This window comes from Danio aesculapii, chromosome 20, assembly GCF_903798145.1.
Source record: "Danio aesculapii chromosome 20, fDanAes4.1, whole genome shotgun sequence".
NCBI lineage: Eukaryota > Metazoa > Chordata > Actinopteri > Cypriniformes > Danionidae > Danio > Danio aesculapii.
In genome coordinates, this window is record NC_079454.1 from 19,706,585 (window position 1) to 19,725,861 (window position 19,277).

The 19,277-nt window shown below is 33.4% G+C and overlaps 1 protein-coding gene across 1 annotated transcript in view; it reads left to right on the top strand.

Moving 5' to 3' along the window:
* The window catches only part of snx17 (sorting nexin 17), a 103,923-nt gene that overhangs the window by 19,160 nt on the left and 65,486 nt on the right, over window positions 1-19,277 (top strand). Inside the window, exons 3-5 of the mRNA XM_056481491.1 lie at window positions 4,890-5,007; window positions 14,681-14,745; window positions 16,526-16,636. Of these exons, the coding sequence (XP_056337466.1) occupies window positions 4,890-5,007; window positions 14,681-14,745; window positions 16,526-16,636 (294 nt within the window). The remainder of the gene's footprint in view (window positions 1-4,889; window positions 5,008-14,680; window positions 14,746-16,525; window positions 16,637-19,277) is intronic.

Below are 19,277 nucleotides of genomic sequence, written 5' to 3' on the forward strand. Positions count from 1 at the left end.
TAAAGGCGATGTTTCTCAATGGAAACCTGATGGTAACGAATCCCACTGATAAAAGACAAAGTCCGCCATTCTCCAATTCTCATACAGCTCTCCAGACAAAATTGCTTGCTGCAAACCAACAACTTTGCTGTATCGGGCCGGACAGCATCGCGAGGAAAACATGCAACAAACCCCGTGGATAATGGAAACAAACACATATGACTCGCGTCTCTCTCAGAGCTTGGCAGGTCTGCTTTGCCTTCCGAAAGCATGTGGTCTCATGAATAATTAAGAAACAGGGTCTTCTCATAGGATAAATCTCTGCTATGAATAATAATGAGAAACCGACGTGTCACTCCACTTGCAGTTTTGCGCTACGTCACCTATTTTGATCCCACCCTAATAATTATGTTAAACCCAGAATCTGAAATTAGCTGACAAAAGCTTAAAATTATCCAGTTTTCCCCACAATTAAAGCTAACAGCTGCTAACATGTCTTAACTGATGCTCAACACACACAAATCTGTTAAAATCTAAAAAAAAATATGAGTTTAAAATGAATTGAAACAACACAATTCTTGAATTTTTTGGCGGTGACAACTTAATAATTTTTACAACTTTAAGTGGATTTATCATTAAACAATTAAGTTAACTTAATCGATTTGTGTTGAGAGCCTTCATTGATCTCCAGGTATTTTCTACATAGAGCCGATGGGGATTAACTAACTTGCAAACATGCGCAAAATATTTTCGAGAGGTAGCTAACACAGGTTACCATGAGCTTTTTACTCATGGTCATTTACTCTCCCTGTCTTTGACTGATTCAGAGCGGGGACTAGGAGATTTAAAATGAAACTTCTGTAGAATATTGTGGCCCGTTTCCACTGAGTGGTACGGTACGGTTTGGTACGCTTTTATGGTCGTTTCCACTGTCAAAACGCGTACCGAACCCTACCATACCACTTTTTCAGCACCCTTTGGAAAGGGTACCAAAAGGCGGAGCTAGATGTGCAGCTGAACGGTATTGGTTAACAGAGATACGTCATTCCCTTATGCAACAAGCCAAAATGAAAACAAAAGAGCCGCCATGTTTAAAATACATAGCCGAGAGATCTTTTACAGAGTAAATATACATAATAAATAACGAGCCATGGTCAACCACCTGGGCTCAAACAAACCTTGTCGTCGTCTTGATGAACAGCCACAATGCCAAAAAGAAGAGCAGATTTACCCTGTGCCCCTTTGTTTTTTGTTTTTTTACGAGCCAGTCTGACGTGCGAGCGGTTTTGTTTTCTTGCTTGCGCTCGCTGAGTGTCTATATCTGAAATAACAAACTTGCTGATGATAATAACGAGCTGATGATAATAATGTGCGCTTGATTATTGACGTGCTTTTGAAACCCGATCCTATCAGAAACTGACAAACGCGAGAGTGAAGCGTGGAAAAACAAAGGAGAAGCTGGAAAAAAGAATCACATTATTTTTTTTCAGCAAACGTGAATAAATTGCCATGTAAAACTATTATCTTCACCTTTTAGACTAATATAAACTCAGAATGATGGAATTACTCTCTAACAGAGAGCTACATGTGCTGCTGAAAATTACAGACACAGACAAGAGGTTTTCATTCACTAGGCTATATTTTGTGTTGTTTTTGAACCTAAATAAGGATGAAATGTCTGTTGAGTGTAGTTCTGTAGTTGGTAACATATCGGGAACTATAAGGGGCTGTATGTGTTTATGTATGTTCATTTATTCATTTATTTAATATAATTACAGACGTTACAGTAGCCTATTTCGCACTGTCATTGATCTGCAGTTATAATCAAATCCTGTTCATAGAAAAGTTAGTAATAAACATTTATACAAAAGTATTTGTGTATAAAGCGTCTGTTTTGTGAGAAGTGCCTTTCATAAGATATGTGAGCGACCCGTACAGCTTTATTGTAGACATTTATTCAAGCGAGAATGATGCTGACTGAAACTTTCTGTCATACACCACGCCCACCAAAAGGTTAGCCTTGGTAGTGGAAACTCAAGCCTGATAAAGGTGACCCGTACCAAACCAAACGGTACCGTACTGTACCAGTTAGTGGAAACAAGCCATTAGGGGTGCACTGAAATAAAGATTCTGGGCTGAAACCGAAAGTTCTGGATGCACTTGGCCAAAAATATAAATGATTTGTTATAATTCTTAATTTTATTAAATAATATAATTTTCTATTTATTTAATTAAACTCAATAACTTATATTTAAATGATTTACAAAACACAAGCCAATAAAATAACATTTGTGAACCTGATCTGCAAAACTAGTTTATGTTGCAAAAGTATAATTACATTTAGACCACTTTAAAGGTGATCTTTCTCAATAATTAGATTTTATTATTTTTTTAAATGTTAAAATAGTTACATTTTCTAATATATTTGTCCATTTTTCAAATTTTTTACGAAAATCGAGCAAAACTAGCATTATCTTGTCTTTAACCTTGCAAATAACCATGGATTCAGCTGGATAATCAATGGCTTGCTGTGCATTAACCATGTTGGGGGTGGTTCTTTGCCCTTACATTGTGCATTGAAAATCTTTTAACACATATCAATCTGTTGATTATCTCTTACTTATAAGAACATTACATCTCTTATATCTTGGATGGAATTGGACATGATTCGTTTAGTCACTCTGCAGTCAGCCCCATAAAAAACGCCTGTAATTTGCTTCAAAATATTTACTGAGGTTGTGTGAGAAACACACAGACATGTTTGATTTGGATTGGATTTTATTCACAGAGTACGCCTGTGAAACGTGCTTCTCATCTGAAGCAGTAAGCATATTCAGCAGTGATGGACAATTTTTGAGTGGTTCTCCTGTGGAAGCGTCGTTTTCGTGAAAGATTATGGCTGTTACATTTTGAAACCCCTCTAGTTTGCCAGACTGTGTTTGGTCATGAATGAGGATGGAGAAGTTCAGTGATCTCACCATCAAGTGTGTGTTGTTGTGTTTCATTGCTGCTGTTGCTAGGAAACAGGGCGTTGAGGGCCTCGTCAGATCATACGTGCTTATATGATGCAATCCACACAGGCTGACATGCTGAAAGCTTAAGTTAACCCTTAAAATGGGCTCCGGAATGTTACAATATTTTACAAACTATTGTTTATAAATAAAAATAAATTAAAAAAGTAAATTCTAATTTAGTAATTTGTTACTGACATAGATATATTGTTTTATTGTGTATTTTGTAAATGCAAATTTAATGATGTATTATATATATATATATATATATATATATATATATATATATATATATATATATATATAATGTAAACCATTTTTTTTTTATTAAAAATTTTACTTTTAAAGAAATAACAAAAAATGGAAATAATGCCTTAATAATGATCCTATTAAACTTTATGTATAAATCATACTATATACTGTATGTATGTTTGTATGCATGTTTGTATGTATGTACAGTATGTCTGTGTGTGTGTTTTGTTTTTGCTTTGTATGTTGTTTTGTGTGTTTCGTTTTGTTTTGCTGTGTTGTTTTTTGTTTTGCTTTTTGTTTTGTGTGTTGTTTTGTGTTTTGTGTGTGTGTTATTTTTTTGTTTTGTTGTGTTTTTTGTTTTGTGTTTTGCTTTGTGTGTTTTGTTTTGTTGTTGTGTGTTTTTGCTTTGTGTGTTTTGTTGTTGTGTGTTTTTGTTTGTTGTGCGTTTTGTTTTTTTTGTTTTGCTTTGTTTTGTTGTGTGTTGTTTTTTTTTGAGTGTTGTTGTGTGTTTTGTTGTTTTGTGTGTTTTGTGTTTTTTTTTGTTTTGTTGTGCGTTTTGTTTTGGGGTTGTTTTGTGTTTTGTTTTGCATTTTTTTGTAAATATATATATATATATATATATATATATATATATATATATATATATATATATATATATATATATATATATATATATATATATATATATATATATATATATATATATATATATTTACAAAAAAACACACAAAACAAATATATGTATATATATGTATATGTGTGTGTATGTGTGTGTATATACATATATATATATATATATATATATATATATATATATATATATATATATATATATATATATATATATATATATATGTATGTATGTATATGTGTGTGTATATGTGTGTGTGTATATATATATATATATATATATATATATATATGTGTATGTATATGTGTGTGTATATATATATATATATATATATATATATATATATATGTATATATATATGTATGTATATATATATGTATGTATATATATATATATATATATATATATATATATATATATATATATATATATATATATATGTATTTATGTATATATATATATATATATATATATATATATATATATATATATATATATATATATATATATATATATATATATATATATGTATGTATATATATATGTATGTATGTATATATGTATGTATGTATATATATATATGTATGTATGTATGTATGTATGTATGTATATGTGTGTGTATATATGTGTGTATATATATATATATATATATATATATATATATATATATATATATATATATATATATATATATATATATATGTATGTGTGTATATGTGTGTGTGTGTGTATATATATATGTATATGTGTGTATATATATATATATATATGTATATATGTATATATATATATATGTGTGTGTGTGTGTGTGTGTGTGTGTGTGTGTGTGTGTGTGTGTGTGTGTGTGTGTGTGTGTGTGTGTGTGTGTGTGTGTGTGTGTGTGTGTGTGTGTGTGTGTGTGTGTGCGTGTGTGTGTGTGTGTGCAGTGGACACTATAATTTTTTCCTCGCACAAGTACCAACTTTCCAGAATTTCACTTTAATAATTGAACTAAACTCTTCTTCTTGTTGTTTCAGATAAAAAAAGAATATGGAAATAACGTGGTGCCTGCTTTTCCACCAAAGAAGATCTTTACTCTCACACCGGCTGAAGTTGATCAGAGAAGAGAACAGCTGGAGAAGTACATGCAAGCTGGTAAAAAACTTACTACTCTTCTACTTACTAAGTCTTCTACTAAACAAAAAACTTTTCAAATCTTATACAATACAAAGATTCATTTTAAACGTGTATACTGAAATGGTCAATAGTTTTAAGTTGCCAATATTTTTTATGTTTTTATGCTCAAAGTTGCATTTATTTGATCAGAAATACAGTACAAATACAATGTTTTGAAATATTAATACAATTTAGGATGATGAATTTCTATTTATTTAATGAGCAATTCCAACGTTACGAATGTGACATTTGCAGTAAAAATTCAATACGTAAACGTAAACGTTCAAAACCGAAAAAGTATACGTTAACATTACATTGAAACATCTGTTTATATTTTCCAAAACAACTAACCACAGAATTATGGCATCAGAACAAATCGGTCTGTAAACAGTTTTACATTTTAATTGAGGAAAATAAACATGCATTATGGATGTGATGATGAAAGTTAGCAAGTTTACAGTATACAACATACTTTGTGGAAATTCTGTGAATTAAACTGCACGACCCCAAAAAAATAATGCTAATCAAATGCGTAAGAGTTGACTCTCTATAGCAGTGGTTCCCAACCTTTTTTTGCCTGAGACCCCCCTTTTCCCCAGAAAATATTGTAAGGCCCCCTTCACATTTAATGATATAATCGCTCATTTAAGTTTGAGGGGCAGATGGGTTTCGTAGGTTGCTATGCGACCATCAACCGTTTTCTCAGAGGATGACAAACTGACAAAACATTGCTGTCACTCTGATACAAGTTTTATTTATGGAGAAAAGTACAAAGCACCACAGTGTTTGGATGTTTCTATGTTTGTCTGCGAAAATTAGTCTTACCGAAATGTGAATATTCCATACAAGCTTAAGCTGATCAGACAATTTTTGTCACGTGACTCGCGATGCGCTCGCGTCGCGGCCCGGGGTTCATTGGTGCGAGCGTGTCATGCCACTTGTTCACGCAAGTCGCGCACCTCCATTGTAAACAACAAACTTGTGCAAACTCTACAAATACACAAAATGCCGCCGTCATTTGCAATCTCCATCAGTTGATCTTCTTGCACAGCCATGGTGGATTCACCTGATTTGTTGACAAGTGGGTTGTGGTTCCATACCTTGGCAGTTCGGGGTTCTTCACTTGGCTTTTTTCCCTTAGCAAAGAAACAGACGCCTGTTTCTTACTCATTTTGCTGCTTGTGGGTTAAATTTTGGTGCTCAAGTGACTGAGATGTAAGCGAGAGATTACGATCATTTTTCAAAATAAAAGATTGTTCAGATTCAGATAATAAAATGGAAATAATTATTGATTTCTTGTGCGGCCTCGCCTGGTACCAATTGACCCATGGACCGGTGGTTTAAGACCACTGAACTAGGGGATAAAATGAACTAAGGCAACATAATCATTCTCCTAATTGTCCACTGCTAAGAATTTTTTTTAAATATGACGCAACCCCCCACAAAGCTCGCTGAGGCCCTCTTGTGGCCTGCGACCACCCTGTTGGGAACCGCTGCTCTATAGAACAAAAATGATTGATTTTATTTTATTTTACATGTTTGACGCATGTTTGCGTTTATGAGGAAAAAGCATTGTTATGGATGTGACATCTCTCCGTTATGGATGTGACGGATGCGAAATTGGTACTTGTGTGACTTTGGCAAATCAAATATAATAGTTTGAAAACATTGATAGAGACATTTTTAAGTATTTTTAAAGTACCGTAAAATACTTCCTTACAAAATAAATGTAGAAACTGTTTCGCTATTTTTTCATGGCATGGTTGAAATTTGCATGGAATTGACCCTTCGCTAAGCCACACCTTAAAACTGCCTCACACCAATTGTGGCTTAACAACTGTAGCTACGTGCAGGATGTCTGTCAAGCTTTCGAGATACCCGGTATCTTAAAAGTTTGGACAGGATGGTGGAATTTTTTTCCCTTTCCAAAACCTAAAACCCAAGGGGAGAAATGCCAGCATGGATCAGGCTCTGTGAGGGGCACTAAAAGAGTGGGGTTATGTTGGTTTTGTTTTCGATATTCCTGACACATTCAGTGATAATTAGACTGCAATAACTCACACACCTCTTACCTTAAAAAAGATCTAAACTGTGTTTTCTACAAAAATACAAAGCAGGTTATGTTTCCCAGCTGTCTTTTTCTTTTTTTTATGCTCAATATTATGAGCACTGCTCCGTTAAAGCCCTCGTAATAGTAATCATACTAATAGCAATCACATTTCCATCTGTTTCAAGCTACAAATATTTGAAATTAAAAATCAACAGAACAAAACCGAGATGTGATCACAATCTGAGCACAATATACTTCACCTGCAGCTGTTTTTCAGTAATATATAACCCTCATGTCCATGTCAGAGCTACAATTCACCTATGTTTTCGTCCGTCTTTAGAGATTTAGTCATTGGTGACCATGTTAGAGCGAGTTAGTGTCTGCTTTTACATTTAGTGTCAGATTAATATTTGCTGGTAGGGAAAATCTATTTGTTCACTTCTGCTATTTATTTGATTTGCATTTCAATGCATTTAATTTTTCCACTTAACTGCAAATTAGAATAGAAAAGGTATAAAAAGCACAAACATACTGACAGTTATAGGTACTGTACATTGTTATGCGTCAATGATGCTCATATTTGGCACAAATCCATCAATTTCCCCTTTCTGGCTGTTCTGTCTATGAATGAATTATGTAGTTTCCTTGTCGGTCAGTAACGCTATATTCTATTGCACAACAATTAGTCTATCAGGCTTTTTGGCTAAAATAAGGGAAATAACAGTTTAATTTGTTATTATTAGATTATTTTTAAATTTCACCAAGTATACCCCTGTAATGCATACTACAGTCCTTTTTGTTTGGCTTTCTTAGAAATCTCACCTGTTCTCCAAAAATTGCTAATTATATCCCTGGCAATGTCTGACACCAGCGCATACATATTAGGGCTGCTCGATTATGGAAATAATCATAATCATGATTATTTACGTCATAATTGTAATCACGGTTATTCAAAACGATTATTAGTTGAAGTCAAAATTATTCACCCTTCTGTGAATTTTTTTTAATATATAAATATTTCCCAAATGATTTTTAACAGAGGAATTCTTCACAGTATTTTCCTATAATATTTTTAGCATGATTCTAGCATGACATAGCATGTTATTAGCATCATTCTAGCATGAATTAGCATGTTACTAGCACTAATTAGCATGTTATTAACATGATTCTACCATGAATTAGCATGTTACTAGCATGATTCTAGCATGAATTAGCATGTTATTAGCAAGATAGATAGATAGATAGATAGATAGATAGATAGATAGATAGATAGATAGATAGATAGATAGATAGATAGATAGATAGATAGATAGATAGATAGATAAAGCGATGTTCTGTAGATTTTCCTTAATGTTTAGTAAGCATTTCTAGCATGTTAAAGTACTTAGCTAATCATTATTAGCATGTTGCTAGTCATTGCTAGCATGTGAACCATACAGGACTTATGGTGTGCTAGCATGAGTCAAACAAGCCAATCCCCGCTTCTCTACGATGTTCTGATGCTGAGATATAGCTGTTGTTATATCGTTGCTAGGTTAGTCTGTTTTGTTGCTATGGAGTTGATTGACAGCTTAGACTAATGATGTGTCAAAGCTTCTTGCCAGTATGAACAGTTAAAAACAACCCCATGTCTCTATAACACTGCAGCATGATGATATCAATCTGAACCTCTATAATGGCAGTCTATGGGACAGTTGCTAGGGTGCAGAATCTGGTTGTTAGGGTGTGGCTAGAAAGTTAAAAGGCCATCAGTGATTAAATGAGTTAAATGAGCTCAGCCATTAGTCTGTAGGACAGTCTGATGGAAAGTTATGAGCTCACAAAGTTTGATTCAATGTAAAATTAATGAGAGTCTTTTGAATAGAAGTCTATGGGACAGTTTCTAGGGTCCAAAAGTGGTTGCTAAGGCGTGGCCAGAAAGTTAAAAGCTCATCAGTTATTAGCAGTTAGGTAGTTTGAGTTAAATGAGCCCAGTTAGAAGTCTGTGGGACAGTCTGATGCAGAGTTATGAGGTCACAAAGTTTGACCCAATATAAAGTCAATGAGAGTCTTTTGCAGTGGAAGTCTATGGGACGGTTTCTAGGGTCCCAAAAGGGGTTGCTAGGGCGTGGCCAGCAAGTTAAAAGCTCATCAGTTATTGGCAGTTAGGTAGTCTGAGTTAAATGAGCCCAGTTAGAAGTCTGTGCGACAATCTGACGCAGAGTTATGAGGTCTCAAAGTTTGGTCCAATGTTGAGTCTATGGGATTTTTCCGACGGTCCCGGGATGTTTTTCGGAAAACCGAAAGTAGGATCAGTCAGAAAAGATATAGCAACCCGAGTCAGACCAGTTTGGAGATCTGGTGTGAGTTTGGTGGTCATAGCTCGAAAGCTGTAGGAGATGCGTTTTGTTTTTTAGTCTCAGAAGAAAAATAGGATTTCAGTAGTCTGGCTTGCTACACAAGCCAGCCTAATTAAGCCTTTGAATGTCACTTTAAGCTGAATACTAGTATCTTGAAAAAAATCTAGTAAAATATGTACTGTCATCATAGCAAAGATAAAAGAAATCAGTTATTAAATCTGTTATGTTTAAACTGTGCTTTAAGCATCTTCTCTGTTAGAAAAAACTTTAGCTACAAAAGTCCTTCAGTCAAGAGCAGTGAGGGATTTTCTCCTTTTGTTGTTTGATTAATAATAAAAACAGTCAGCAGCAGGAGTATTGCGCGCTGTCACTTTAAGAATAGTGCGGCTCTGATATAGTTTCTCTTTCACATGTCTTTTGATTCTCAACTTGTTTGTTTATTACAAAAATGAGGGTTAATAGGAATAATCACTAAACGCCGCGCTCTGACACAAATGTGCATGTATTTGACCATTAAAGCGCTCACATTAAGATGGTGTTAGAGGGGTGCTCTGCTCGTTTATGAGCCTGTCCGAGGCTAAGCACAGCGCGCGCACACACACACACCAATATGCGCTCTTTTGCGCCTTTAAAAATATGAATGATTCAAATGTTCATCAATGAATGATACGCATCCCATGCTGCAAACATTACTTTTCAGTACATGTCAGTTTCACGTGGAACTGAGCTTTGCAGAGCAACAAATGTGTGGAAAACTGGAAAGGGAGCGGTATATGATGGAATAATCGTTTATCTCAATGAATGGTTTTTCATAATCGTTAGAAGCCAAAATCGAAATCGAAACCGGATTTTCAATTAATTGTACAGCCCTAATCGTATTATAAAAGACGTGCCAGGCACGAAAGCTTGACAGGCGTCACAACAGTAACTAAGGAGGGCGGGGCTTAGCAAAGGGTCAATTGTAGAGCTGTGAACCTACACTGGTCTCATGGTTCGGTTGGGTTACGATTATCATGCCATCGATTTGGTTCAATTCGATATCTCTGTGCATTGACTATGCTTTCCATACACAATTTTATATTTTACTTCACAGGCGCTGTTCACCAATGAGTGACACTGATAAAAGGCAGCAGTGCAGTGTTGCCAGACTGGGTGGTTTTGGATAGTTTTTGGTGTCAGTGAAAGACTGTCCAGCAAACACACAAGCAATGAAATTGTGGACAGTTTCTGCTTTTTTTAAATAGTTGGAGCGTCGTTTTTTTAAATAGTTGGACTCTCGCTCGCCTCCCTCGCCATAGTAAGCTACGGCGACACAGCACAAATGAGATAAATGACGTCAGTATACAATAACATATACAATATGATTATTACTCAACAGATATCGAATTGTCACCAAAGAAACAATTAATTTTGACACCCCTAGTCAATTGCTCTAATGTTAAAAGCGATTTTATCTATGTGATGGCAAAACAGATTTTTCAATGTGATTGCACATCACATAATCCTTTAGAAATTATTAATATTTTTTATAGTTTTATTTATATCCAGAATATAACATATAAGTTTAAATTTCAGTTAAAAAAACATTTTGTCTATTTTATCTGCATTTGTATTGTTTTAATATTTATTTAAATAGTTATATATAATGATATTATTATTATTATTATTATTATTATTAATATTATTCAAATATGTAGCTTTAATTTATGTTTTTTGATAGTTGTAGTAATATTAGTTCTTTTATTTCGCATTATTTCAGTTCATATTCATATCAGATTTTTTGATAATTTTATGCTCAAGAAATATTTTTTAATGTTTTTTCAAGATGTACATATTAAGTAATTAGCAGGCCATTGAATAATGTACACCTGATCATGAATAATGCACACCTGACGTTATGATGTGGACACGACTCAAATCAAGTATATGTTTATGCAATATATGGTGACATATGTTTTTTAATTCAACGAAAAAAAACATTTACATTTAACAATCTTCTGCAAAAATGGAGCAAATCTGATGACTCAGCTTGCACTTCACTGATTTTCGTCCAATCAGATGCTCTTTAGAATTAGGATGACACCTTACGCTGAGACAGATGCAGACTAATGTCAAAATAAAAACACCAGATAACAGCTCCTCACTTCTCTTTACAATCTGATGATTGCCTATCCACCAAGTTCAGTTGCGAAAGATTGGTACTGTTAAAAGTGTCTGTTGCCGTCTGTCTGTGGGGTGTGAATTGGTCTTAAGAAGTAGCAAGTCATGATTCATGAATGTGATGTAATTGATAAACCTGTTGTCTTTCAAAATGTTCCACCTAAACATCCTGTTTTAATAAAAGCTACGTCAAATTTCGGCTAGCAAAGAACCAGATAAACTACATAAAACATGGCCACAGCTGTGAGGATTTGTCGTTTAACAGGTTACGGGTGAGATTTTCTGCGCACAAAAGGAAATCAGCAGTGCTGGGAGCACCAAGAGCCGTTTGCGCTAATCCATTCCAGCACTGGCACTCTCCATCCAACAAGCTAAGCCTTGTTGAGCTTATTTGCTCACAGTCTGAAGCTGCTCTTGGCCAGGGCTCCCCTCGGTTACATCACTCAGAAACACAGTTATGGAAAATGAACCCACACAAACACACAAGCTGTTCACAACAAATATTTCGTTAGTTTGCGCAAACGGCTTGTGGTTGTTTGCTCGTGTGCTATATTGGAAGCGAAAATAAACATTATAGTTTATGTTGGTCTTTTTGCTTCCAGCATCGTTTTTCCCCCTGCAAAACTAAGGTCATTGTCAGTCAAAGAGCCGTGGTGGTATTTTTAAAGAAATAGGCTAAATATATACCAGGTCAGTTAATATTATTTTATTATATGACTTTTAAAACATTGAGGTTTACATTTTGTATTGAAAAATATCTATTAAATGTTCTGTCATCATGGCAAAGATAAAATAAAGAATTTAAACTATTAATTTAAGAAATGTGTTAAAGTCTTCTTTCTGTCAAACTGAAATTTGGGAAAAACATAGGGGCGCCAATAATTCAGCTGGGATAATAGTTCAGAATTTATTTGTCGAGCGGTTTCAAGAGGAAATATGTTCTTTGAACTATTTAAAGAACAGTGACAAACCCACTACTGTTTTGTTTATGCATGTGTTCATTTGTGGGTCATTTGAATAAGTCTGAACTCCACCTTCTAAAACTTGGTGCACATCACTGTGGTCAGAGAGAGATGCTGAAAAGATCCTCTTTCTGATTTCACATGAAGTCTAGTGCCATTTCAATGAAATATAAATGCCCCACCTTGGATCAAAGACATCAAAACAAACCAAAAACAGGACATGATTTTACAAGATTACTCCATAAAAAGGACAGAAATGCTCAAGCATAGCCATTTTTAGCTAATTATAGTCATTAGCCCCTTTCACACATAAACCTTTCAGAAAATTACTGGTAAATTGATGTAAAGAGGTCATGTATGAACAGGCCCTTTAAAAAAATAAATAAATAAATAAAATAAATAAATATATTTATATATATATATATATATATATATATATATATATATATATATATATATATATATATATATATATATACCAGAAAATGAATTCCACCAATTTTCCAGGATGAGACGTTGTAAAATCACCAGTAAATTGCTGTTATTTTAGCTAAACAAAACAATAGAACAAGAACCACAGATCACAACCTGCAGATTTCTCAATATCACAGTATCAACATCAAAAAAGTATCAAAAACAATAAAGTAAATAGTCAAAAAATAAATTTGATTATTAAACAGAAGGAAAATAAAAAATACATATTGTGATCTACCAAGGTTTTGCAAAAATGTACTTGAAATCATGGGGCCTGCATACACAAGGAAAGGGGCCAGATTTAATAAAAAGTATAATTTTTTCTGCTGAAATAAAAAAGTGTTTTTTATTTCTTCTTTTTTTCTGTTGTCAGTGGATGGGCCGTGTTATAAAATGCCAGCAGTTATTTTAAAAAGAGGATGTTTTTAAAATAAGGGGATGTAATGGTGGCCATTATTAAATACAGTTAAACACAGGTTTCTGAAACACCTAGTATATCCTCAGTTGTGTGTGTGACAGAGACTGTGGCATTCTTACACACTTTATAAGCTATTCAATAATTGTCAACTGATTAAAACACCCTAACAAAGCTGGTGTATTCAGCCCTGCATTCAGCATAGTTTTGCATGTGTGGTCATTTCTGTCACAAGTCGAGCTACAAATGTGGACACTCCCTATAATAGTGCAAAGTGCTTGCTTTTTTTTTTTTTTAGATATGTTGTGTTTGGTTTATTTAAGTGAATTATTTTGCTTTGAGTATCTCATTAAAACAGTTTGATAAAATCCTTCATCACAAAAAGAGCTTATAGAAATAGAAAACAGTAATATTGTGAAATATTAACATTTAAAAATTGCATGTTTTTTAATATGTCATTTAATCTTTCCAATTTTCAGTTACATGATCCCTTAGAAATCAGTCTGATATGCTGATTTGCTTTCTGCTCAAAAATATATACATTTGAAGTCAGAATTATTAGCCCCCCTTTGAATTTATTTTTTCTTTTTTAAATATTTCCCAAATGATGTTTAACAGAGCATGGAAATTTTCACAGTATGTCTGATAATATTTTTTCGTCTGGAGAAAGTCTTACTTGTTTTATTTCAGTCTACAGACATAAATACATAGTCTACAGAACAAACCCTCATTATACAATAACTTGCCTAATTATCCTAACCTGCCTAGTTAACCTAATTAACCTAGTTAAGCCTTTAAATGTCACTTTAAGCTGTTTAGAAGTCTCTTGAAAAATATCTAGTCAAATATTATTTACTGTCATCATGGCAAAGATCAAATAAATCAGTTATTAGAGATGAGTTATTAAAACTATTAGAAATGTGTTAAAAAAAAAATCTCTCCGTTGAACATAAATTGGGGAAAAAAACAGGGGGGCTAATATTTCAGGGGGTCTAATAATTCTGACTTCAACTGTATTTCTATCATAAAGCAAAGCAGCTGCTAAATTTATGTAAAGTATTGTGCAATTTTAGTTCAGAATTTGTTGTGGAATATAGAAATCTTCTGTAACAATGCTACTGTAACTTAAAATCAATTTAATTCATTCCCTCTGATTTAAAAATATTAATTTCTCAAAGTTCATTTGTAGGATGTTGTAGGAGTAGGATGTTTTTGACACCTTTAATGAAGAGCATTTTATTTTCTCCTACAGTGCGTCAGGACCCAATTCTGGGATCCAGTGAGATGTTCAACAGCTTTTTGAGGAAAGCTCAACAGGTAGAAATTTTATATTCTTTATATTTATAATAACTCTACAAATTAATTTCAAGAATTGTAAATATAGTACTTTGTCATGTCTGTTTGTGTGTGCAATTTTCACAGAATTTCCTATAATTTTTTTTTCTTGTGGCGAAAGCCTCTTTCTTTTAGTTTGGCTGGAATTTGAGCAGTTTTAAAAACAATTAAACCATGTTTTAAGCTCATTATTGTTAAAGACAATGTGGTCATGTCATTTGCCCATGAATATTTCCTGCTTGTTATCAAACTATTTCATAACTATAACAAGAGGCAGTTCGATGGCACTTTTTGAATTTTCGGAAGCTATAGAAATTAAAATTGTAAAATAAATATGTTGGGATGATTCTTTTTGTTTACATCCCTCAAAAATGGTCTATACCCCTTAAGATATTGTTTTCCTATTGCCTACAGAGCAAACCACTATTGTCTTATAACTTGCCTACTTAACCAAACTTCCCTTGTCAACCTGACTAACCAAGTCTTTAAATTGTACTTTAAACTGAACACTTTTATCTTGCAAAACAGCTAGTAAAATATTATTCACTGTTATCATGGCAACGGCAAATAAATTAGTTACTAAACATTAAAAAAAAAAACTTTTTCTCTGTTAAACAGCTCTTCAAATTTCTACATGTAAAAGTGACATAGTTGGCAGTCAGTCAAAGACCTGCTAGAGGACATGCACTCTTTTTGAAGGTCATAGTACTAAAATTTCAATTTGTGACAGTTGAATTGAATTAATATCTGGACCTAAATCAGTATGTTTTAACGAGTCTTAGTTTTCTTTTTAGAGACAATAATTATTGTACATATTTTGTAGGAGACTTTGAGCTTTGTAACATTGTAGATTACTTATACATTCACAAGCACAAACGCACTGTAGAAAAATGAAGACATTACAAAGTATGTGAACTCTTTAAAATTCTGACCCTATTTTGTTTCAACTCTCATATTAATGATATGAATTTAAAACAGATTTAGCATTTCCAATTAAATATTTATGGGCCTCGTTTATCTCATTTCCTCAATAAAATAGAATCTTAATGATGAATGCAGAAATAGCTCATTACCCGCTCATTTACTTTTTTACATGCCAGTACCATTCAGTACTACATGTTTGGCCTGAATTGCATTCATTCTTTGGGATTTTGCTCCTCCAGCCCACACAGATATAGGTAATTTTGCAGTCAGATGGTGTTCGTGCACCGGCTGCCCATCAGAGAGCAGTCTCTGCAGGAGCAGAATAGGAGATTAGACCTGGCCTCGCATTTTCATTTTGTAATCTCTATAAAGATCAGTCTCTGCTCTGAGACCTGCATCTCAGTGGGAGATGAAACTTGTAGGAGGGGGGAGAAAAGATGAATCTGCAAAAAAATGTGATAGAACAGTCACGCTACTTGTTATCTATTAAAGATGTTTGCTATCTGGAAACATTTTACAGTATTTTTATGCTTTAGAAGAGTCATACACTTACAGCACTTTTAAATAAAGAAGTGTATGAATGTATAAATAGTAATGTTGTTCCATTGAATATGTAGCACTCATGACATGTAAGCTAAAATTCAGAGGAAATGAAACTGCTCTGACTCTGTGACTTTCATTTTTTGTGAGTGTGAAAGGGTGTGATTATCGTCAGCGGTATTGCAGGCTCATCAGAATAACTCTGAGATCAGCTGAATCTGGCAGGAAGCTTCAGAAGTTGAGTTTGAGTTCAGCACAAAGGTGTTTTAAAGAGCATCTGTGTTTGTCTTCACCACAGGAGACCCAGCAGATCCCCACTGAAGAGGTGCAGCTGGAGATCTACCTGTCCAACGGCCAGAAAGTCAAAGTCAACATCCTCACATCTGACCAGACCGAGGACGTTCTGGAGGTCAGAATATGCTGCTTTGAAGCACTCGCATCTGATTCATGTTATCAAAGTCCGTAATCGCTGCCAGGTTATTATTTAGGTCATTTTGAATAGTATTATTTCCAGACATTTATCCTGAGCTAAACTGAACATCCCGTACGTCAGTCAGAAAACACAATCATGTTCAGTCACATTTGCGTACAGACAGACTAATATGTTATGATCAGAAATGCATGAAATATATACTTTTCTTTGATTTTACATGTGAAGTATTTGATTTTGTTGGGAATTTTAACCTGAACACATATGCTGTTAGCTGTTTATTGTGCTGTTATAGGAACGGTTTATATATATATATATATATATATATATATATATATATATATATATATATATATATATATATATATATATATATATATATATATATATATATATATATATATATATATATATATATATATATATATATATATATATTTATATATATATATATATATATATTTATATTTATATAAGATCTTAAACAGTATATCATTTGTCACTGAATGACTTTCAGTGCTCAGCCGTCAGAAAAAACGTGATGTCACTTGCGTGATGACGTACATCAGACACGCTGCCAGCGCTTTGCAGTTGGTTAAGCTCCGTGAACATCGCAAAAAGTTTTAGCTACAAAATGAGTGCCCTGAATACAGATGTGAATAAACAAGCTGAACAAGCTAAACATGCAGACGAATTAGTTGATAAGAAAGGAAAGACTAATGCAGTGGTGTGGAAGTGATTTGGCTTTTTAAGTTCCGGTAAACTTATAGTTTCGGTGCTCTGCAAAATGTGTGGGAGAGTGGGGCCGACTAGCAGCGGGAACACATCAAATTTGTTCCACCTGATAAAACATACTGAGAGTCAGAAGATGAGGCATCTTAAAAGTGTAAGCCAACCTGTCGCCTCACCATCCACCTCCACGACACCGGAACCAGCGGTGTCAGAAGAGAAGGCAATGAAGCAAACTTCGCTTATCAACACGTGCAGATACACCTATAAATTACTCGCAAATAAACCGATACTATGTTATGTATATGTTATACATATAAACTTGATGCATGCATACACCCGCACACACACAACATAGATATAAACTCGATCCTTGCATATACTTGATCCTCGCATATACCCATATTAACACACACACACACACACACACAAACTAGCTGCATGCTCGAGCAACTTATAAAATAAAATTCACAAACATATTTATCAGGAATCTGGTTATTGCAAAGCTTATGAAAGAGAAAGTATGTGATTAATAGATTTATTAAATCTGTTAAATGATGAAAATGTGTTATATAAAATATTAGTCTAAACAGACTATATAAAGTATATAAGAACTATTTTATGTTAAACCTTTTAATTTAATTAGGTAATTATATACACCAATATAGACAGATAGAACCCTTAAAGGATGTTCAAGATGAAAAGCAACCAGAACTATGATTATACTCATCTGCTTGTAAAGGCTAAATACAAATAAAAAGTGAACATTAATTTTTTTTTAATTTTTTTATTAAACAAATTAGTTATAAGAGCCTGGAGGTATTATAGACTTTGCAAATTTAGTTTGCAGACATTTGTAGATACAGACATCAATTGTATGCGTTCTTGGCAGTTTTTTCCTGTCTTTTTAATATTGTCCATATCAATATCGGAATTATATCGTATTGACCGAAATTAAGATATATATCATGATATAAATTTTTCCCATATTGTCCAGCCGAAATCATTTTTATTTGCATTTTACAAATTACCTTCATTGACAGTGCTTAAGGACTTTACACTAAAAAGAAAAAAAAATGAAATTGTTTTCGTGTGAAGGTCATGTGATCAACAGGAAGCTCGCAGAATCTTATTTCTCATATGCGTTCTTTGTTCTCGCGGTTCAAGTTTGTTCTTCCAAGGTAGCCTGCAAGACCAACTGGTCACCACAAGAATGCAAATCCGTGCACAGACACAACCATGGCCGTTGCTTCATTGCCTTCCCCATTATATACCTGATTAATTTTGGAAATTGGACTGCGAAAATGAAACGAAACAAAAAAATGGGGGAATGAGGGGGAAAATAGGAAACATTTAATCGAAAATAGGCAATTAGAGATTAATAAACATAGTCTAGTTATATAAAATATTTAGATTTTTTTTCTGGTGTTACAGACCTTTTTGTTTGTTTGTTTGTTTGTTTGTTTTTTGTTTAAAACACGTTTTACTGAAATGCAATAGTACTGAAGAATCTTTCACTGACATATTTTGCACACTGGTAATATTTTTCCTGAGACATGTTTTTAAAAGTTATGTCCTAATTTAATTAATCATAGTAATATAAGCTCTGGACCCTGCATCTTAAATGTAAGGAACAGGGAAGGTGACTGAAGGGAATAATATTGTGTTTGGGTATTATTAACTTTAACCCAGTATTTGTTGCATCCCTTTTTTCTTATATGTTATTTATATTAATATTTTTCATATTTGCTTTATATTATTTGCTTATTGATTTTATTGTTTATGCATCAATTTTTGAATTGATGTTAATAGTTTTTATTAATGAGCTCAGAATGTATATTTTATCACTAAGTAAAGCATTTTCACTTGAATCTTTAGTTATAGAATCTTC